General features: G+C 36.4%; 2 protein-coding genes across 2 annotated transcripts; both read right to left on the reverse strand.

The window, feature by feature from the left end:
• Nucleotides 1-486: 486 nt before the first annotated feature.
• LOC128233577 (luciferin 4-monooxygenase-like) lies at nucleotides 487-10503 on the reverse strand. The gene is made up of 3 exons (XM_052947316.1): nucleotides 10413-10503; nucleotides 2217-2465; nucleotides 487-1602 (listed from the first exon to the last, which is right to left on the reverse strand). Exons 1-3 carry the CDS (start codon nucleotides 10483-10485, stop codon nucleotides 1457-1459), a joined length of 468 nt encoding a protein of 155 aa, XP_052803276.1. The 5' UTR covers nucleotides 10486-10503; the 3' UTR covers nucleotides 487-1456.
• A 1413-nt stretch (nucleotides 10504-11916) lies between these two features.
• On the reverse strand, nucleotides 11917-22177 carry LOC128235435 (probable 4-coumarate--CoA ligase 1). Its single transcript, XM_052950257.1, has 7 exons — nucleotides 21432-22177; nucleotides 20739-20946; nucleotides 19457-19563; nucleotides 18839-19035; nucleotides 16665-16833; nucleotides 14778-14949; nucleotides 11917-12080 (listed from the first exon to the last, which is right to left on the reverse strand). The coding sequence occupies exons 1-7, from the start codon at nucleotides 21531-21533 to the stop codon at nucleotides 11917-11919; spliced, it is 1119 nt and encodes a 372-aa protein (XP_052806217.1). The 5' UTR covers nucleotides 21534-22177.
• Nucleotides 22178-24186: the final 2009 nt, after the last annotated feature.

Consider the following 24186-nt stretch of genomic DNA (forward strand, 5'->3'; position numbering starts at 1 on the left):
TCGCTTCAAATATCACCATAAAACATTTTAACGCACCTTTCAAGCAATGATGCTTCACTCTCCTTAGAACTTTTTAAAGACCGATTTGACTATTAACATAATCTGAATCACTGCGCGCATATCCATGACAACCACGAATTATCGTTTATCCATACGCAATTATTTTCACTAAGCACAAAGAGTTCCAGCAAAAAAATCATTTTTACTTTATTTTGTTTAGCTGAGTTGGTAGAAAAAGCATCTACCATAGCCACTCGTGTAAGATAGGTTCATCCCGACCCTCGCGCAGCGTGTTTTGCGGAAACCCGGTTAACCTCGTTTCTGCAAAACACCCTACGCTCGGGTCGGAATTAACCTATCTTACACTCTTGGCCATGGAAGAAACTTATAATTTATGATTAGGTACCGCTTAGAACTCTCAGACCACTTATAATTGACAGCCTCTAAATTCATGAACATATACAACCAAAAGAAATGGTCTTATGTTTGTTCCTTTAATATTTCATTTACCAAATTTCACGCATTTCATAGAAAAATGCAATCTGAATTTGTTTCAACAACCAAGAGATTTGACATACTTTTACTTTCACATTTGTTGTTTAGGCTACATAGTAACTGTTCGATATTATAAATCTAACAATTAATCATGTGGGAAACAAAATAGTGTCATCCATGCTCTGCCAAAAAAGCTGGACAATCGTAAATATTATAATGAGACTATAACATTCTACAGGCATTGTATTTTTCATCTAACGTTATCGTTGACAATGAGGAATTCCAAGTGAGGCGGGGCCTGCTTAGCTGTAGTCTTATATATTTGTGTAGATTATACTTTACTTGGTTTCACCTGAATGAAGACGAAACTCTTTGTGGTAGTGGTAGTTTGTATTCTGCTGCTTAATATTGATAATATAGCTTATATATTTCTGTCAACACTATAGTTTACCATACCGTTGCTATGCGTACGTAAATCACTAGTTACCACCATGTTACACGTGGTGTCGTTCCCAAAACAATGGTAAGTTTTCTTTTGTGATAAACTATTTGATCGAAGACCAAGAATCAGTAAAACTATAATACAATCTGCACAGTCATGTTGCATATAAAAGCATTAGATATAAAAGCATTAGACATCAAACCAATGTCCTTTTGGCTGCAGTCGGGGTTATACCACTACCTACAAAGCAACGAGTTAAACGGCAGCGTAAAACTGATAAGCCTCATTACATTTGTCAAATGTGTAATATGTCTGCCTGTTATTATTGATTATGATATACCTATAATACTAGAATAATAATAACATATCGGTAATTATATAAGCATACACTACGTCTTTAAAATGATGTGTTGGTAAATGTTATGATAAATATGTTTTATTTTAAACAAAAATACTATTATTTTCTAACAATAATCTCTGGCGTATGGCATTGCATTATGAAACAGGAAGAACCGAACATCACTTCAACTCAGACGCTTGTTTTGCTGCAAGCTCCCTTGCGCGTTCCCGAAGCGACCTTCGGAGGATCTTGCCTGAAGCGGTGCGCGGAATTTCCGTAACAAACTCCACCCCGCCCCGAAGCTTCATGTGGGGTGCCACTTGGCCTGAAATGTTGATGAGGAACTGAATGACTTAGAGCATCAGTTGATATCCTTCACTTTTCTACTATAATTGCATAATATATTCATGCGTGTATAAATAATTGTATTCATTCGTACTTCTATTGCCTGTATTATTTTTTATTTTTTATTTTCTTTATAATTTCTTTTATAGTTTCAAAAACATTTGTTTCATGAATATTGTGTTATTAAAATTGAATGGCTTTAGAAACAAAGATAATTTTAACTTATGTTGCTTAGTGAATACAGTAAAACACTAATGGTTTTGGTCACCAAGCCCGTCAAGTGGATTAATTCCGGGTTTTCCGGTCCACGCCCCCACAAGACCACACTCTCGCGTCAAATCGTGCCAATGAGAGTGATAAATATAATGTTGTAATAAATGGTTTCACAATCGTTGTAAGATAAATATGTTTAAACTAAACTTTAAGTTTTGATTTTAGAGAAAAAGAAAATGTAAGCCCTCTCCTCTTATGTTAACTCTATAAATACGTATACTTTTAAAACGGTAAAACTTATAATATCGTATCATCACATGATACAGTCGATGACCTTCAGTTCCATTCAATACCAAACATCATTCATTTACTTTATCTCACCATTTACAAACTTCGTGATTTCCTCAGCGCTGACTTCCCTCTGATGTTTCCTTACGACGTACGCGCGAGGGAGTTCCCCGGCCTCCACATCCGGCATGCCGACGACTCCGACATCAGCGATGGCGTCATGACGTAGCAGGATGTCCTCGAGGGTTGCTGGGGCGACCTGGAATGCCTTGTCCTTAATGAGTTCCTTGAGTCTGTCCACCACAAACAGGTACCCGTCCTCATCCTCGTACCCGATGTCACCTGGTACGGAAACACAGCAGGAACTAACGCTGTTCATGATCAACATGTAATACGCAAGTTAAACGAATGCGTATGTTGAATCAGACCACATATTAGACATATAATGGAATGAATAGAATATTATATGATAGCAAGTTTAGAACATTGTAGTATTTGCTACGGAATTTGTACGGGGTTCACACACTAGTACAGTGGTCGAAAATGACACTTGCCGACAGCAAAGAACACGTAGTTCCTCTCCGGCTAATAAATATCTCAAAAAGGAAGCCCGACTGGCTAGTGCAAACATACCTTTTCATTGATTTTCGGAAAACAAAAACAACATTGACCGAGAACGGCTTACATCTATGCGCTAAGTCCCGCAAAGTATTGCGCATCATTAGTGTAGAATTTTACATTTGAGTACCAAAAATATTATTTTAAATGTATATTATATTTCATCAGGTTTAAGGGTGAACCAGAGCAGGGGAGAGTTGTTGCCGTACAGTTAATTATGATGCAATGCTTTGACAATATAACTTAGTATTTCATTTGATGTTTTGAAGTGTATCATATGCATTGTGTGATTGAAGTTTTGTTCGCGAAGGAACCCGGCAGTGGGGTATGCCGACTTTGACCTTATGAAAGTGAGTCGCTTATGGTTTGCACTTTTAAATTACTAAACTACGGCAGGTAATCATTGGAGCCATAACATTTTGTAACCGTGAAATCATTAATGTTCGTGGGGCATTAATGTTCGTGGTTTTCGTGGGTTGGGTGATCCACGAATTCAAGATCCCACGAAATATAAACCCTTTATTCACTTTTTCAATTGCCTTGTTATGTACATACTCTAGTATATTCTTTACAGAGGTCGCAGTATACAGTGTTAAAACCTGTCTCACTGTATAACTTACGATCATTATTCTGTTGATATATTATAACTGCCTTTAACAAATAATGAACCAAATCAATTAAATGTGTTTTATGCAGCAAATGACAGTTATAAGCACGTGGTTAAACGTGTGCTGTTAATGAAAATCTCCAAGTTTACAAGATGTGCGTGATGAGTGTCCATACTCGATTTTTTTTATTTAATGAAACAATTAATCGATTACTAGTACATTGAAGACCGAACGTGACAATATACGCACCTTTTCGGTGTTTTCACAGTTTGCAAAATTCTTAAGGTCATACTTAAAAATGATCGAACATGATATTAATTCAGTTAATTATTAATTTTCATATTATGAAATTGCTACAGTTTTTTCACAATTCGTTTCCTACTAAATTTCTAATCATGAGCACCACAACCTATTTATTGGCACCACAACGTTCAGAAAATCGAGCATAGTGCAGCAAGTATAACAAATAAAGTTCTAAAATTTGTAACGCGTCAACCTTTTGTCAATAAAAAAGCCACACACATGTAAAGAAAATGCTTAAACCTAAGGTACGGGAAAAATTCTCTCGAAAATCTAGATTTTTACGTTGTCAACACTAACGTCTAGCAAGTTATGCAAGTTCTAGACGATCAGATATTAAATTTTATTCAGAACTTTTACATTTAGAACAACTCATGGCCATTCTTATGTAGAACTACATTGTCCATTTTTTAAAATTTACTCGTATAAACCTCTGAAAATGAAAAATAAGAAACCATACTCACTGTTTACATCCATATTCCACTCATTGGCACTATAACGGAAGACGCGTTGGAGCATTTTAAACACAAAACAAAATGTTATGGCTCCAATGATTACCCGACGTGTAAATAAAGTGATGCAAATCATAAGGAGTGTTAAAAAAATAGCAAAAGCTGGAACCCTTCAGCAAATATTGATTTTTGCTCAAATATTGTCTTTGAAGACCACAATTTTCGAAAGCATATATAACGTGATTGGAATTAATAACCGCTGTGGTGTTGCGTGATTGGTTTATTGACATTATCAGGTCAACATGCCCATTACTTTTGTTAAAGTCCCGGTGGTCAGGTGGACTTGCCGGCTGTTTTCTACTTTCTTTCTTGACTTCATCGTGTATGGGTTTGAACCCCAATAAAATCAAAATACTATTTTATGGTATTACTGTATTTTTTCTGCAGTTTCGATATCACAGAGTAAAATAATGATAATTAAGTGGTTTTAGATGCATTACCGTGAATTTTTTGGTCCAAACACATGAGCGAGTCACTACAAGTTGCGACTGAAAATTTGATCTTTTTGTACCCAAGATAAATCATGCTTTCCCTAAAACTAGTATTACATACTTATTACAAGCACAATGAATATTAAAAGTAAAATTATCTAGTATTGACAGTGATTTTAAGAAAAACCGTTATACAAATGATCGGGTTTGTGCGTTGCCATGTGGGTTAGTAAAATGGTAAATGACTAGCCCTATTTGTAAGTTCCTATCTTAATTTCTATGACTGCTAAAAGCAGTACTCTTACGGCGGCGTAAGTTCTATGACTGTTGTAAGTACGAATTCGGCTCTGCGCGTTCTTTGACTGCTTGTTGTTCTCTTACGGGTGTGTAGGTTTTATGCTGCTTGTGGTACTCTTAAGGCGCGTAAGTTCTATGACTGCTTGTAGCACTCTTAAGGCGGCGAAAGTTCTATGACTGCTTGTAGTACTCTTAAGGCGGCGTAAGTTCTATGACTGCTTGTAGTGCTCTTAAGGCGGCGTAAGTTCTTTGACTGCTTGTAGTACTCTTAAGGCGGCGAAAGTTCTATGACTGCCTGTAGTACTCTTAAGGCGGCGTAAGTTATTTGACTGCTTGTAGTACTCTTAAGGCGGCGTAAGTTCTATGACTGCTTGTAGTAATCTTAAGGCGGCGTAAGTTCTATGACTGCTTGTAGTACTCTTAAGGCGGCGTAAGTTCTATGACTGCTTGTAATACTCTTAAGGCGGCGTAAGTAATATGACTGCTTGTAGTACTCTTAAGGCGGTGTAAGTAGTATGACTGCTTGTAGTACTCTTAAGGCGGTGTAAGTAGTATGACTGCTTGTAGTACTCTTTAGGCGGTGTAAGAAATATGACTGCTTGTAGTTCTCTTAAGGCGGTGTAAGTAATATGACTGCTTGTAGTACTCTTAAGGCGGTGTAAGTTCTATGACTGCTTGTAGTACTCTTAAGGCGGCGTAAGTAATATGACTGCTTGTAGTACTCTTAAGGCGGTGTAAGTAGTATGACTGCTTGTAGTACTCTTAAGGCGGCGAAAGTTCTATGACTGCCTGTAGTACTCTTAAGGCGGCGTAAGTAATTTGACTGCTTGTAGTACTCTTAAGGCGGCGTAAGTTCTATGACTGCTTGTAGTTCTCTTAAGGCGGCGTAAGTTCTATGACTGCTTGTAGTACTCTTAAGGCGGCGTAAGTTCTATGACTGCTTGTAGTACTCTTAAGGCGGCGTAAGTAATATGACTGCTTGTAGTACTCTTAAGGCGGTGTAAGTAGTATGACTGCTTGTAGTACTCTTAAGGCGGTGTAAGTAGTATGACTGCTTGTAGTACTCTTAAGGCGGTGTAAGAAATATGACTGCTTGTAGTTCTCTTAAGGCGGCGTAAGTTCTATGACTGCTTGTAGTACTCTTAAGGCGGTGTAAGTAATATGACTGCTTGTAGTACTCTTAAGGCGGCGTAAGTAATATGACTGCTTGTAGTACTCTTAAGGCGGTGTAAGTAGTATGACTGCTGGTAGTACTCTTAAGGCGGCGTAAGTAGTATGACTGCTTGTAGTTCTCTTAAGGCGGTGTAAGTAGTATGACTGCTTGTAGTACTCTTAAGGCGGCGTAAGTAGTATGACTGCTTGTAGTACTCTTAAGGCGGTGTAAGTAGTATGACTGCTTGTAGTTCTCTTAAGGTGGTGTAAGTAGTATGACTGCTTGTAGTACTCTTAAGGCGGTGTAAGAAATATGACTGCTTGTAGTTCTCTTAAGGCGGTGTAAGTAATATGGCTGCTTGTAGTACTCTTAAGGCGGTGTAAGTAATATGACTGCTTGTAGTTCTCTTAAGGCGGCGTAAGTAATATGACTGCTTGTAGTACTCTTAAGGCGGCGTAAGTAGTATGACTGCTTGTAGTACTCTTAAAGCGGTGTAAGTAGTATGACTGCTTGTAGTACTCTTAAGGCGGTGTAAGAAATATGACTGCTTGTAGTTCTCTTAATGCGGTGTAAGTAATATGGCTGCTTGTAGTACTCTTAAGGCGGTGTAAGTTATATGACTGCTTGTAGTACTCTTAAGGCGGTGTAAGTAATATGACTGCTTGTAGTACTCTTAACGCAGTGTAAGTAATATGACTGCTTGTAGTACTCTTAAGGCGGTGTAAGTAATATGACTGCTTGTAGTTCTCTTAAGGCAGTGTAAGTAATATGGCTGCTTGTAGTACCCTTAATGCGGTGTAAATTCTATGACTGCTTGTAGTATTCTTAAGGCAGTGTAAGTAATATGGCTGCTTGTAGTACCCTTAATGCGGTGTAAATTCTATGACTGCTTGTAGTATTCTTAAGGCAGTGTAAGTAGTATGGCTGCTTGTAGTACCCTTAATGCGGTGTAAATTCTATGACTGCTTGTAGTACCCTTAATGCGGTGTAAATTCTATGACTGCTTGTAGTATTCTTAAGGCGGTGTAAGTAATATGACTGCTTGTAGTACCCTTAATGCGGTGTAAGTTCTATGACTGCTTGTAGTATTCTTAAGGCAGTGTAAGTAGTATGGCTGCTTGTAGTACTCTTAAGGCGGTGTAAATTCTATGACTGCTTGTAGTACCCTTAATGCGGTGTAGGTTCTATGAATGCTTGTAGTACTCTTAATGCGGTGTAGGTTCTATGACTGCTTGTAGTACCCTTAATGCGGTGTAGGTTCTATGAATGCTTGTAGTACTCTTAATGCGGTGTAGGTTCTATGACTGCTTGTAGTACTCTTAATGCGGTGTAGGTTCTATGACTGCTTGTAGTACCCTTAATGCGGTGTAGGTTCTATGAATGCTTATAGTACTCTTAATGCGGTGTAGGTTCTATGACTGCTTGTAGTACTCTTAAGGCGGTGTAAGTAATATGACTGCTTGTAGTACTCTTAACGCAGTGTAAGTAATATGACTGCTTGTAGTACTCTTAAGGCGGTGTAAGTAATATGACAGCTTGTAGTTCTCTTAAGGCAGTGTAAGTAGTATGGCTGCTTGTAGTACCCTTAATGCGGTGTAAATTCTATGACTGCTTGTAGTATTCTTAAGGCGGTGTAAGTAATATGACTGCTTGTAGTTCTCTTAAGGCAGTGTAAGTAGTATGACTGCTTGTAGTACTCTTAATGCAGTGTAGGTTCTATGACTGCTTGTAGTACTCTTAAGGCGGTGTAAGTAATATGACTGCTTGTAGTTCTCTTAAGGCAGTGTAAGTAGTATGACTGCTTATAGTACTCTTAATGCAGTGTAGGTTCTATGACTGCTTGTAGTACCCTTAATGCGGTGTAAATTCTATGACTGCTTGTAGTACCCTTAATGCGGTGTAGGTTCTATGAATGCTTGTAGTACTCTTAATGCGGTGTAGGTTCTATGACTGCTTGTAGTACCCTTAATGCGGTGTAGGTTCTATGAATGCTTATAGTACTCTTAATGCGGTGTAGGTTCTATGACTGCTTGTAGTACTCTTAATGCGGTGTAGGTTCTATGACTGCTTGTAGTACTCTTAATGCAGTGTAGGTTCTATGACTGCTTGTAGTACTCTTAATGCAATGAAGTAATATGACTGCTTGTAGTACTCTTAAGGCAGTGTAAGTTCTATGACTGCTTGTAGTACTCTTAATGCAATGTAAGCAATATGACTGCTTGTAGTACTCTTAATGCAATGTAAGCAATATGACTGCTTGTAGTACTCTTAAGGCAGTGTAAGTTCTATGACTGCTTGTAGTACTATTAATGCAATGTAAGCAATATGACTGCTTGTATTACTCTTAATGCAATGTAAGCAATATGGCTGCTTGTAGTACTCTTAAGGCGGTGTAAGTTATATGACTGCTTGTAGTACTCTTAAGGCGGTGTAAGTAATATGACTGCTTGTAGTACTCTTAACGCAGTGTAAGTAATATGACTGCTTGTAGTACTCTTAAGGCGGTGTAAGATATATGACTGCTTGTAGTTCTCTTAAGGCAGTGTAAGTAATATGGCTGCTTGTAGTACTCTTCAGGCGCAGTAATTTCTATGACTGCTTATAGTACTCTTAAGGTGGTGTAAGTAATATGACTGCTTGTAGTACTCTTAAGGCGGTGTAAGTAATATGACTGCTTGTAGTTCTCTTAAGGCAGTGTAAGTAATATGGCTGCTTGTAGTACTCTTAAGGCAGTGTAAGTAATATGACTGTTTGTAGTACTCTTAAGGCGCAGTAATTTATATGGCTGCTTTTAGTACCCTTAATGCGGTGTACGTAATATGACTGCTTGTAGTACTCTTACGGGAGTGTTAGTTCTATGACTGCTTGTAGTACTCTCCAGGCAGTGTAAGTAATATGACTGCTTGTAGTTCTCTATAGGCAGTGTATGTAATATGGCTGCTTGTAGTACTCTTCAGGCGCAGTAATTTCTATGACTGCTTATAGTACTCTTAAGGTGGTGTAAGTAATATGACTGCTTGTAGTACTCTTAAGGCGGTGTAAGTAATATGACTGCTTGTAGTACTCTTAAGGCGGTGTAAGTAATATCACTGCTTGTAGTACTCTTAAGGCGGTGTAAGTAATATGACTGCTTGTAGTACTCTTAAGGTGGTGTAAGTAATATGACTGCTTGTAGTACTCTTAAGGCGGTGTAAGTAATATGACTGCTTGTAGTTCGCTTAAGGCAGTGTAAGTAATATGGCTGCTTGTAGTACTCTAAAGGCAGTGTAAGTAATATGACTGTTTGTAGTACTCTAAAGGCGCAGTAATTTATATGGCTGCTTGTAGTACCCTGAATGCGGTGTAAGTTCTATGAATGCTTGAAGTACTCTTAATGCGGTGTAAGTTCAATGACTGCTTGTAGTAGTCTTAATGCGGTGTAAGTTCTATGACTGCTTGTAGTACTCTTAAGGCGGTGTAAGTAATATGACTGCTTGTAGTACTCTTAATGCAGTGTAAGTTCTATGACTGCTTGTAGTACTCTTAATGCAATGAAGTAATATGACTGCTTGTAGTACTCTTAAGGCAGTGTAAGTTCTATGACTGCTTGTAGTACTCTTAAGGCAGTGTAAGTAATATGACTGCTTGTAGTACTCTTAAGGCGGTGTAAGTAATATGACTGCTTGTAGTTCTCTTAAGGCAGTGTAAGTAATATGGCTGCTTCTAGTACTCTTAAAGCAGTGTAAGTAATATGACTACTTGTAGTACTCTTAAGGCAGTGTAAGTTTTATGACTGCTTGTAATACTCTTAAGGCGCAGTAATTTGTATGACTGCTTGTAGTACTCTTAATGCGGTGTAAGTTCTACGAATGCTTGTAGTACTCTTAATGCGGTGTAAGTTCTATGACTGCTTGTCGTACTCTTAATGCGATGTAAGTTCTATGACTGCTTGTAGTACTCTTAAAGCAGTGTAAGTAATATGACTGCTTGTAGTACTCTTAAGGCGGTGTAAGTAATATGACTGCTTGTAGTACTCTTAAGGCGGTGTAAGTAATATGACTGCTTGTAGTACTCTTAAAGCGGTGTAAGTAATATGACTGCTTGTAGTACTCTTAAGGCGGTGTAAGTTCTATGACTGCAAGTATTAAGTACTTTTACGATTGTGTAAGTTCTATGACTGCTTGTAGTACTCTTACGACCGTGTATGTATTACGACTGCTAGTAGTACTCTTACAGCAGTGTAGGTTTAAAGCTGCTTGAGGTACTCATACGACTGTGTAGGTTCTATAAATGTTTGTAAAACTCTTTCGACCGTGAATGTTCTACGACTGCTAATAATACCTTTACGGCTATGACTGTTGTTAGTAGTACTGTGTTTTTTCTTGTCGTACCTGTCTTTGCCCAGCCGTCCTCGGTGAAGAACTCACGTGTCTGCTCTGGCAAATTCAAGTAGCCGGTACACATCTGGGGGCCACGTATCCAGATCTCGTGTATCGTGTGAAATTAATTAAATTTTACGCTTTTATCATATTTGAGGCGGTTTTACCCCCTTTTGTATACGGTATTTAGTGGCATTTAAAACCACTGTCACACAAAGTCACTTTACCACTGCGATTGCACGGCGTTGTTAAATTTCCCAGAGCGCCGCGTTCCTACGGAGTTCTAGTTGGCGATTGTCTGCGCTCTCATGGCGCTCTCACGGCGCTTCAACTGCGTGCATACAGTTGTCACGGCGCGTGCACTGCATGTATAAGCGATGCAGAGACGCAGTGTTTCCTCAGAGAACGACGTACGATCGCCGTGCAAGCGCCATCGATAACCATTGTGTTCGCACTTCGACCTCCGTGCGTGCCCGCAGCGATCCTGTTGCGTTGTAGGAGACCTAACTACGCTGCTAAGGCGACATCAAGGCGAGCGACGTCATTTGTTTTTGGCATGCTCAACGTGCGCGCTGTCGCTCAGCGTTCTTAGCGATTCCACCGCGTTTTATACCAACACTAGATATAAATAGAAATAAGCCAGTTACAAATAGAACACGGTAATTTCATCTCGATCACATTCACAAATAAATTCAAGTCATAAGAACGTATTGAGGACGTGATAAGCACTTGGTAAGCGCGTGGTGGAATCTTCCTGGTCGTAGTAAGAACGTCCAAAGAAGCCATTGGACGTGAAGCGCACGTTTTAAGAATGCAATGGACGTGGTACGCACGTGAAGACTGGCGCAGTAAGAACGTGTTTTGAACGTGTGTGACGCAGTGAATGCCTTGCAAGGACGTAGTTTGAACTTGGGTAAAGCATTCTTTGAAAATATTGACCGCATCCTCACTGCGTTGGTGGTCAAAATTATCAAGAAGTAGTGCGGTCTTTTTGGTCTTCGTCTAGTTTGATGGGGGTAAGCCGTGGCGATGCTTACGATTCCACTGCGCGCAGATCAGCGTTCTGGATTTTTCATGGACGCCGTGGGAACGCGGCTCTTGTATAACAGGGGTTTTAAGGAGTAATAGAGGATGACTCAAGAGTGGTATGCTCTACGCTTACAGTTTATCTGTATTATTTGGTACGCAGACTCTCCAAAAGGATGGATATTATTTGCTATGTAGAATTCGGGTAATTAATGATAAGTATTCGGTTTGCAATGGGGTAAGGTGGCTACATTCGTATTTTTAAATATTGTTACTAATGAAGGTTTCGCGTACACAATATATTTATTCTCATTTTCAATTAATGAGATATGTATTGATTCCATTGTTAGATCGCAATAATTCCTTGAGTGATCACAGAAATCAATTCTACATTAGATCAAAATGTCTGTAATAATTAATGAAAACATTCAAAACTTTCACTGAAAATCAACATAATAATTCCTGCAGATCTTTTAATCCCGTGATTAACCTAACAGCCTTGAAGATTATTTGACGGGTCATACAAACATCTACGTAACCTGTCGATTTCCACTACCTTTATTTCTGTGAGTGGCGCTAACTTGCCTACAGACTTGTACTTGAACTCCCCTCGCCCGTTCAGATGGGTCAGTCCCAACTCCGTCATACCGTAACCTAAAACATAAGGGGAATAACTACAGAGTCCACACTTATTTCGACCCATTGCCGTTCCTTAACCTAAAAACAGGTTTTTGAAATCCAATATGTGAGGCCAAATTCCATCTTATTTTACCCTAGAATATGTTAACAGGACCTTTTAAAACTAAAAAACAGTTGTTGTTGTTTTTCCAAATTTTAGCACGTAAACTGTATTTGTTGAGCTAGTCATCAACGGTGACAATTTATTGCCTTTTTATTTGTATATTACTATCATAATACACATTTATGGACCTGCATGTATACAGTGTTAACTTAAAGTGACACTCTTATTCAAATCCAATACATACACATGTATAACAAACATAAATTTTGGGTGAATTTTTTTTACTACTAACTATATTATGCATTTATGGAAAATATTTATTACTGATAACAACATTGTATTCAATAGCTGAAAACGTAAAAATATAAAATGAATGGTGAGTGCTAAAAGTTAACTGTGATCAATAATCGTCTCATAAGGTAGAAATACCGTGTTTTCGTTCAAATTAAACTCCGGTTACTTCATTATATTCATTGTTTTCGACATTTAGTCATCCTTTTCGGTATATTTAAACAATTGTATTAATTGTGTTAAATCTTATTTTGGAGTAAGAGTGGATCTTTAATGACTATTTATATGTATATTAAGACCACTAGATATTTATGAACCTGCATGTAAATATATTTATCTTAAGATTAATATTTAAAGACTGGCCCCAATTTCACAAAACATCTTAGGTCCTTTACCACAGGATTTAGCTAAGCACACTTTTTTTCTTCTATAATTTGCATAACAATTCCTTCTTTAAGAGTCCTAAGACTTTTAAATTGGAATAATCACTATGCTAACCACAATACACCGTTTTTTTTATCAAAATCAAATTTAAATATGCAGTATGTTTAGAAGTTTCGAGAAATTGGGGCCTGTGGTGGTATTCATAAAACTGCTTTAGTCATCTCTTAACTTAAGTCACGTTCCTAATGTTAGTGTCTCTTTACTCGTTTGAAATAAAAATAAAGGATTTTCGAAATTAATTCCATTGACCTTATTTAACAAAAGAAACTTTAATGTTAAAAACACTTATACAATTCTTGTAATATGACTATGAAATAAAAAAAATCGACATAGGTAAGGAAATAACTTAATAAAAATTATGCATTATTAATACGGTCCCTTGTATCTATGCCCCTAATATATATGTCAAGTGACTGTGTTGAACCTTATTTTTCACACGAATGATTTCTTCAAAATTATGTGATATATACGTTGTGTAACCCCTTCCTCTCCTGGAACTGAAACGAATTCGTCACTTGCTAAAAGCAAGATGAAAGAATATAATAAAATGTTATTTGTTTTGTTTAAATGTAAACGTCGCATGTTAGTATAATACAAATACGCGTCATTTTTTAGTCAAAAAGGCAGATCATTACTTATAACGGTAGAAGTATACGCGGTATAGACATAGTAGAATAGAATAGAATAGAATAGAATAGAATAGAATAGAATAGAATAGAATAGAACAGAATAGAATAGAATAGAATAGAATAGAATAGAATAGAATAGAATAGAATAGAATAGAATAGAATAGAATAGAATAGAATAGAATAGAATAGAATAGAATAGAATAGAATAGAGTGAAATGAATAGAATAGAGAATATAATATAATAGAATAGAATATAATAGACTAGAATAGAAACGAATTTCACAATGGTAGGAAAGAAAGAATCAATGTGCCTGACATTATTCAAGATGATTTAATGTAGTTACTTTCTTAGAGATGCAATGGTGACAGTAATACAACTTTCATTTCTGATAGTTAACATACAGGTCGGTGTGGGGAGCTATACTGACCGTCCCGAGACAGGACCATCCCTAATATGTATAGGTTATAGTTTTGGGCAATGACTCAAAAAACAATGATAGGAGTAACATAGCCCGTTCTTCTTAATTGATACTTTACTTTATGTATAAATGTATATATTTGTAAAGCCGGTGTATAACGCGCCATTTCAGATGAAATCCTCCATTAAGGCGGTTTAGATGTATAGTAAGATGATACCAGAATTATGTGGGATAACCAGCCATTATCATTTTACAAGATAATGGAGCTATCAGAGAGAGAGCTAATTTTTGGGTCGTTTTCCTTAATTTGATTTTACTTGAAATTTCTGTCAGTGATCGGAACATGATGACGCTAAACATAAATTTTAATTTATATAGCCTTATTTTAAAGTTATTAACATCCAAACAAGTCGTCTGGTTTTCAATTGTGCTATCTTTAGGAGTAAACATATATACTCGTAGCTAATGTCTTTATACACTAATTCGTACAAGCCCGCGGAGAAGTTATGCACGCTAGCATATCAGTTTACATAAAATGATACGTATACGTATTATTATACGACATTTGATATCTCTTTTATATATACGTTCTATTCGAGTTTGTTTAATTATCAAATGCTGGCTTACGCATATATTAAAACTGATGTTAAATAATCCACATTGCGAACAATTTACCTAACAATCGTCAAACTTTCAACATTTTAACAAATCAATAGTTTGTAAACATTTGGGAATAGCTTAAAGACAAGTGTCTTTCCTTTTTTTGGTATATTCACAGCAGACTTACTTCTCTTTCACCATGTGACCATTTTCGTGTAGAACTTACCTTGATAAATGCATGGCAGTTTCAACCTTTCCTTGACCACGTCCTCTATTTCCTTACTAAGGGGCGCAGCTCCGCAACTGATCTGGGTAACAGACGACAGGTCGTACTCGGAAACCTTCGGACTTTTCGCAAACAAAACCATGATTGGAGGAACCATTATTAGAGTTTTGGGCTGAAAATGGCATTCAACTGTAACATGAGGTTAAAAGGGACACAAAACATATTGATGCATTTTTTATTTTATTTTATTGCTTTTTATTGTGTTTAGCTTAATTGACTTTATGATCAAAACAAAAAGCATATGCTTTGTGTACAGTTAAAAATATATTAGCCTTTATTTATGGAGTAATTGAATTAATAGCCATGTGGCCACAAATCCAAAGAAAATAAAGCACCACAATTTCGCTAATATTTTAATATCTGAACACATATCATATGTTTTTGTTTTTTTTGGTTTTGATCATTAAAGTTAAATGAGTAAAACATTATTATGCATTAAAATTGTGCTCCTTTAAAGCTGCACTCTCACAGATTAACCGATTTTTACAAAAAAAATAAATAATTTTTCTCTTGGAATGAGCAAAGTTTTGCGTTAACATCTGCATACCAGTGATAAAGACTGCTGGCAAAAGATCAGATCGCAGACTTTCATATTTCCGTTCGAAAAAGAATGTATTATGGCTAAAAGCGGAACTAACGGTTTAAGAAAAATGCATAAAACATCATTTTTTGAATTCAAATATAAAAGCTGCGATCTTAGTTTTTGTCAGCTGTCTTATATGACTGTTTTCCATGGATTTGCGCATAAATTTACTCGTTCAAGCAAATATAATTCCATCTCAGCTTCTTGTCTTATTCGGACTCTCCTACACAAAGAAATGTTCCAACTTTATACCAAGACTATTGGGCAACTATGACAACTTGACAATCTTAAACCCACGCTTATTTGTAATAAACATGTCAAATTATTCATAACTGTGCATTTGTACACAATCAGCCGACAACCACATACGCATAAGTGGACAAGAACATTTCAATCAAATACAAATGCCCTACAATAATTAATGAGTGTTGCGTATCAAAAAATGTATGGCAATATACATTTAATAGAAAGCTAATTATTTCAATAAAGTAATTTTACTGTTCTTATAACCGTACAATGATTAAACCTATTTAAGCCTATCTGCAATTTCAACTGCTGCAAATGTAGGTTGAATTCTAAAAAGAAATGTACAATACTAATAAACGCAAGAACTATTAAATGGATTCAATTACAGATATTTTGTTGGGAGGGATCTTTTTTTTAAAACTGACATTGAGTTATTTTACTTACACTAAAACAAATACTAAACAGAAAATGAAGGTAATGCTGTAAACGGAATGTGTAAATTCAAGCCTTAATATGCGTTACTAACTCTTTTCGGCAAAAAAGAGCATTTAACTAACAACAAACGGGTTACAGAATTGGTGATTTGCAGCGTTTAGTTAAATCGGAAAATACATTTTACATTTAAAATAAAGAAGACATATATCATACACTTAATAACTAGCGGATCCAGGGGACGGGGGGCGGTCGGGGCTGGCGCCCCCCCCCCCCAAAAAAAAAGAAATATGAAAAAAAAACGTCCAAGTTTACCTACTTATTTCATATAAGAGAACATAAGTAATAAAATACGCCCCAAACGCACCATTTCGGACAAGAAATTGATAACAATTGCGATGTGAAGTACCCCCAAACCTCCTTTGCCAACACTTTAAACCGAAAAAAAATCAGTTTTGAGTGAAAAGCCTACGCCTCTAAGTACGCCCCTGTACTGGAAATGGCAATTTCTTTGTCTGGTAACATCTGGTATAAAATGACCTGCGTTAAACGTGTCCTATTCTCACCTTATATTTGTCTATCAGCTTAAGATATGTTTCGAAATCAAACCGCGGCATGATGACGAGGCGGGCTCCTAAACAGTGGCCGAAGTATGCTATTAACGAAAGCCCTAGAATGTGGAAAAACGGAAGGAACGTCAAAACAGTTTCGTCAGCACTGCTCAGCCCAAACCAGCTGCAAGACAAAGGTATATTTGTTGTGATAATGCCATAAAAATAGAGAATACTAGGTTAGTGCCGTAGTCTCCATCCACGGCACTAACCTAGTATTCTATTTATCCTGTTAGTTTGTTTAATTAAACACTATAAAACCTTAACATTAATAAGATTCTTTAAAAGTAAGGGGGATAACTGTTTTTTCCCTGTTGACGTCATAACACTCGGTATCCATGTTTAAATCGCCCCCAAAATAGTTCTCAAAACTGTTCAACTTTTTTAGTACGTTTATATTCAAAGTCATTGCATTTTAATACGTCAATATCAATTCAAAACATAAAAATACTTTTAAACGTGCATAAGCATGTATCAGTCTCCAAACATTATCTGATGATGTAACAATTATTCCTCAAGTCACAGTGTACAGTACACAGGTCAAAATTCAAAGATCACGTGTGTTTACAAACAATCGCAACATATGAAATGGATTTAAATGATGTTGATAGTGTTGAATGATCATAACTGCACCGGCAAAGAGATCATTAATTTCTGTTGTAAGTGAGATTTTGTCATTCACCACATAAATGGAATAAACTATCGACGAGTATCGTTGAATGCTGTTACACAGTTTCCAGCATTTGCAGCTGGGGTAAGATTTTCACATCACATGTAGATTTCAGGTCGATTGTTTTGCCAGTGTCATTATTTTGCATAATGATGGGACTTTATGGGCGAGTGATTGTTGAGGTCGGCTGTTAGTGGTCCATTAATAAGATACTGAAACAGCATTTCTGCTGTTCTTCTGACATTGCAGAATATATAAAAGAAGTTCGTTTTCGCGGTCACATGACCACCTGACTGTAGATAAACATCACGTGGTCTACTATCCTAATAAACTAAAGTTTACACGGCACCTTGTTATTGGACCGATTTGTATGCAGGTGACAGGTTAAATACATTTAACCGAGGACATTGTGACGGTCATTTAAGCAATTGAGAGGTAGCATGGCATATTTTAAACCTCAAATCACATTAAAAAAAGTCTGACATCAAAGTTGAAGACATTTCTCTTTATTGTAAGTTGATAGTTCCCGTTTTCTTTGAAATTAATCAAGGATTTTGTACATGAAATTTGATAACAACAATCAAATAAAGAGAAGAAAATATTTTTAAAAACAAGTTTACAATAAGCTGAAATCCAGCTATACTGGCTGATCTATTCAGCTTGTTAGGGGAGATCACTGCTTAAGCGATTGATTTCTAATAGGCAAAAAATACGACAATAATCCTTAAATACGAGATCAACACTTCATGTTCATCGTCTGATCTAAATAAACAATACGCCAGCATAGTCGTGACGTAATACCGACCAGCACGAGATGAAAATGGAAGACACAATAAAATAGCATGGCATTATGTCAGAAATTACAACTTAAGTGAAGAAATACTTAACAGTGGATTGATATAAAAATACGAGAGAAAAGTTAATCAAATAACATCATTGGTCAGTACATACAATATTCATTAATTAGTTTAACTCATACAAAGTTGCAATAATAAACATGCTGGAACATTAGATGAACTCCAAAGCCTTTTCTCACATTGCCCCACCCGGCGGGCACAGAAATGCATTGGTTTCACTTCGTTTATAATTATTACGAATTATCAAGAAGAACTATAAAGTTTTTATATTGAAAAAGGCCATTTTTCAACATAAAGACATTAAGCGTTAATGAGAGGTTAATGATTGCTTGCTGCTCGCTATTATGCGATACTCGCCCGAAGATGTCCATAATGGCATGAGGGCCTGAAGATTATTATGAAATCCACGGCGATTATCGCATAATGGCGGGCAGCAAACAATCATAAACATCTTTAGAACATATGTGTCAACTTCATTTTACAAATGAATTTCGTGGGCCCAGTTCACGTTTCTATTCGCAATACGTGAGATGATCCATACAGCTGTGTACATAATTACAATTTGAGAAGTATAAACCCAACTGAGAAACAAAATATCTCACTTTTGTTGGACGGTGTTGGTGACAATGGCGTAGTGGGAGACACAGACGGCCTTCGGGAATCCTGTCGTACCGGAAGAAGACAGGAGAGCTGCTATTGACGTCTTTGGGTCCATTTCGGGGGCATGATAGGGGGCATGGTGGGGGTGCAAGAGGGACTCAAATGTCGTGTATCCTTTGGCTTCCCCGTACACCAAAACCTGTGGTCAATGTTATGTTTTTTCTTATTTTATGTAGTTTCATTTGCAAAGCATGCATTTCATTCACAAGTGTGTGTATGGCTGTGTGATATCATACGCAAATAATGGGTAAGGAAAATTACAAAATTAAGTCTCTTCAAACAATAAATACATATACTTGCTTGAAAGCGTCAGAACGAAGTTGAAAATCGGATACAAACTTGAAAATACAAAAGTCAATGATTGTTTTGATTGTTATAAATTCAATGGCAATTTAAACTAGTTCGTTAATGAAATTAAATGTTGCGAACGTGTAATCGGTGTACGAGTCTTTTAAAGAATACATTGTCGGAACTTTAAATATGGGTTTGATTTGGAGCTTTGTTTTACCGAGGGTGAAGGAAAATTGTATGGAAATGCAAAATGTTGAAATAAATGATACCTTTATCTGATCGAGCCCCTGTATCGCCTCCTCAACTTTTGGTAGTAAATCAGTCACTGTGAACAGATACTTGGTGCTGCACTGTCGGATGACTTTAGCCAAGTCGTCTGTGATAAAAAAGTGTACGACTACAGATTGTACCATATTGGAGGTTTTACTTTGTGTTTATGCATTATTCTTGCATCAGAACGGTAACCAGTAGGCATAGTATTTACTTTGCAATAAGTAGCATGCTGATAAATTAAAATGTTATTTCAATATTTCACGCCTCCAACATGAATAACGCAACGCCTATGGTCCAGCACTGGTCACGCGGTGACCCAATATTTTCCATATTGGGTCACAAAATTAAATATCGTAACAAGAAGGCGTATATTTTTCAATTCCGATGAATATTTATAAAAAAATAAACATTTTAACAAGTAAACAGGTTTTCGACGTGATATATACGTTACGGGGTTAGTCGCTGATCCGATATAGGATACTTATATACGGGGCAAAGAAAACTATATCGAATATGGTTTTCTTCGCCTTGTATATCCCATATCGGGTCACCTACTAATCCCGTTACTTATAATACGCCAGCAATGCTTGACAATAGGTCATAAACCAGTTACCACATCCAACCCTAGGTGGTCTTATCGGGTTGGGATGATCATCTCTTATACTTTAAATGCATGCTCAAATATTTTTTAAGGCTCATCACCATCTTAAAATACATGTATATGTTTTCAAACCGTTAATAGTTTAAATATTGGTACACATGGGCAACATGGCTTTGAAGTAAAGGATAAACATCCCTGACCAATACGACCACCTATAAGTATAGAAACGCGTAATGGTGAACAATTCGATTACAATCTATCATTTAGGTCATCGGATAATTTCACTATTTCACAAAACAGCCGTCTGATCATTTTTGAACCAGGTCTGTCGAAGTGTTTGATGTTTATCACCTTATCAAACTCAAGTAATGAAACGAAGGCGTGACTCTTTAAGCGACATAGACTGTCTTTTGTTTCATTTAAAGTAATGTAGTAAAAGAAAAGTTATCTTTGTTTTCAGTGTTCATTTTAAGCTAAATGTTGCTTTCCGATGTAGCATATATGACGTTATTTATCCGCTGTATACACACGTAGAATAACAGAAATTATAAAAAGAAAACAAGCAATTGCTACAAAGTCTGCCAAACGTTTACAACTCTCAATGTATCGTGTAGTTCATGATTTACGTGATACAGCTGAAGAATCAATCGCATAATAATATTCTGTATTCAACGCACCCTTTGTAAACAGCGGATTGATTGGCTGAAGTGTGGCCCCTATCAGTGCGCATGCGTAGAACGTTACCAGGTAGTCAGGATGATTTGGTGACAACACTCCAATGACGTCATCCTTTCTCACTCCAAACGCTTGCAAACCGGAAGCTGCTCGTTCTATGCGCGCGATAAGCTCCGAATATGTTATTGTTGTTTCTGTTGTGCAGTCGACCTTGCCAAATAGGATAAAGCCATATCTTATGTGTTTATGCAACTTACATCTAAGGAACTATTAGACAATGATCTTTATCAGTGAATGGAAAACACGTTCTTTTATATTTCACATGCTTTAACCATACCAAAAAGATATGTTCACTGCTTGAGAGGTAGCGAAGACCTTTTTTTATTCACTTACATATTTACTTAACACTTAACTACACGTAAACATACACAAATTAAATGAATGAAATAACCCAGTTTTGTTTGTAATTATACATATATTAGTTCGTTTTTGAGACAAACTTTGAATGAAATTATCTTGTTAAAGGTTAAAATAACTGTTAGATATAACGTTATTAGTATAAATTCATCTTGTTTGAGATCATGCTTTACGAACTAAATACCCGTGTTCCATATGTATCTAAAGGATTATAAACATGTAAAACTATAGAGCGGGAAAACCACTTAGAGTAGCATTTTTTCCGTTCAATTTCTCACCATGGCGACCCTGTCTCCATGGTTACGGATGTTGTCCAACAGGTACGAGGTAAGGTTCGTCACTGGAACGTCCTCGATTTGGAGGGGCGGCTTTTCCAACATTATTCCGAATGGGACGAATTCCGGAGATGAAGGAAACCGGTTGCAATGCCCAGAGGAACTGCACACAATTGCGGGTATATAATTCCGTTTGTGTTGTTTTTTATCACCTTTTAAACTAATGCTTGTTTAATTGCCCAAAATATTCACTAAATTCATCAGCTCCAATAGTAGTAAATTGTAGATTTAAATATGAAATGCTCACTTCTTTTGTTTTGTAATTTAAATACAACTTTCGTTTTAAAGTCAGTCTAGACAAAGCTGCTAGAAGAAAATGAATTAAACCGATCATTATACACACGCCTTCAAGTTGTTATCCGACATAACTATAAATTACATGAATTAATGATATTCCACACACACATATACATGTATTTCAAGTTTAAATGGTAACATAATCAAAGACTAAACATTCGCATTCGGTAACTGTTAATCAGTTATATGATAAGTTACAAAATGAATCACTTTACACTATCTCTACTGAATAATAGCTTTACCGCATGTTACAAAGTAAATACATTCCTCAATTTAAAGAGATAGATATGTTCTTATCTCCTTGCGACCTAAATCCAGAAATACAAGTTCACGCAAATCACATTTTATTTTGGTTAAAGTTTACCACTGTTCCACTTTTAAACCTACCTTGATTGAAGCTAAGATGATTTGTAAAAGAGTAGTGAGACACCCATGATAAGTGGGGCGTGAAATGTAGACCATGCAGTGCTCGTAGCTGCGGTAAGCGATAAACTTTTACGTACGAGTATGTAAAGTTTTAGAAGGAGTTATTCCGCAACGACATTTCGTCTTATACGAGCCTTCCAAGTTTGTTAACATATTATTTTATATCACAACCAATATACCGTATTATTATTTTTTAAGTGTGGAATAGCAGTCATATTGGTATGATTTAAACACGCTTAATTTTATTGTATCTTCAATGGTTTGAAGCCAAACATGGCATTTCTTTTTGGAAATATTTCTTTTTTCTTCGTGGAACATTTGTTCACTATATATTACAACAATGTGTAGGCATTGAAGATAGTTTAAAAACAAGTGATACGTATATTTGAATCGGAACATTGATACGCTAAAACATCAATAATTATGTGTTGTGACTCCACAGCTATAAACACTACGCCAAGCTAGCAATATGTTAAATTTGCGATATTTTGTAATCATACGGTTTGATTTTATACAAAATAGTTCTTTATAAACTCTGAAAGTAAACGTATGGGGCTAACTATTGTTCGGGAATAATACATGGTGGCATATCACTGCCGTTAGACAACCTCAGCTTAGGTAGCGATCTCGAATTGTTTAGTGTTAACCATCTTATTTTCGTGATAATTATCTAGCCTCAACTAGTTAACCAGTTGATACTGTACAGCTACAAAAGGTAACAGGTTGGAGTTCTGGTCACTTTTAAGCCAGATTTAGTCTTATGATATTTATCTTACCGAAAATGTTTAACATTACCGCGTTTAAATAGCTAGCTAGATAAATATCCCAATTAAGTAATTAAGTGGTTAACTCGAAACAATTTCGCGAACGTTAACAGGTTACGGCAGTCATATGGCACCATACGTATAGGACTAAATATTGTTGGGGAATAAAAGGATGACTCAAGGAGCTCAAGTACAAGGCTTTCCAGTTCGACCCAGCATCTCTCGAGTACATCATACTGTGGCATGCCGCCATCGCTGGGGTGGGAGACGTCGGAATGCCGGATGTGGAGGCCGAGAAGCGTCCTCGCTATTATGTTGTCGGGAAACATGGGAGGGAAGTTTGCGAGTTTGAAGTCAGGAAGTAAGTAGATGGTGAGAGCAATAAAATAAATGATGTTTGGTATGAAATGTAAGTAAAAGTAATCGATTGTATCATGTGATGATTTTTCTTTTATTGAACCAGTTTTCGAATTCATAAGGGTAAGCGTAAGAGAGCTATAGTTTTTCATTTACCCCTAGAATTATAAAACAAACTTTTTTTGGTTTTGGTCTTTGTAAAACGAAAGACGAAAAACGATATTAATGAATCAATTTCTTGTCTTGATTTCCGTCAGTAAAATTGAAATCATGGAAAAGAAAAAGCCTATAAAAAACGTTATATAGAGGATAGCTTATTTTTCGCTGTTTACGTTTACACATTGTATAACGAAAAAACGGTATAAATAAATAGCTTCCTTGTTTTGTAATTCGTGGTTATAATTAAAAAAACGGAACAGGAAAAAGCCTATCAATTTTAGTGTTTTTTTAACACTAGAAAAAATGTTCCTTTTTCGTTTTTTACTTTCAATTGTAAAAACGAAATAAACGGTATATAAACAGACCCACATAGTCTTGACAAAATACTATTTGAATAAATAAAAAACAACAACAGCGTATCTATATCAGATGTGTTTTGAAAAAAATGAATGATGGTATTCGCTTTATCTAACAGTGGCATTCTGATAGTATCATAAAGTCTACAATAAACAAAACGCGAGTTTCTGAGCAGGGTAGACTTCATATCACTCCGTTTCAACTCGAATTGGAGCTACTTGACAGCTAACTTAATGAGCGCTTGCCTATGGTTTGCCAGTTATAATGCTAAACATAATAGCAATTTCTGCCACTTTAGCCTTCATACATATTTACTGAGTCTTGTAAATCACTAACAT

The sequence above is a fragment of the Mya arenaria genome, chromosome 5 (assembly GCF_026914265.1).
Source record: "Mya arenaria isolate MELC-2E11 chromosome 5, ASM2691426v1".
Lineage (NCBI taxonomy): Eukaryota > Metazoa > Mollusca > Bivalvia > Myida > Myidae > Mya > Mya arenaria.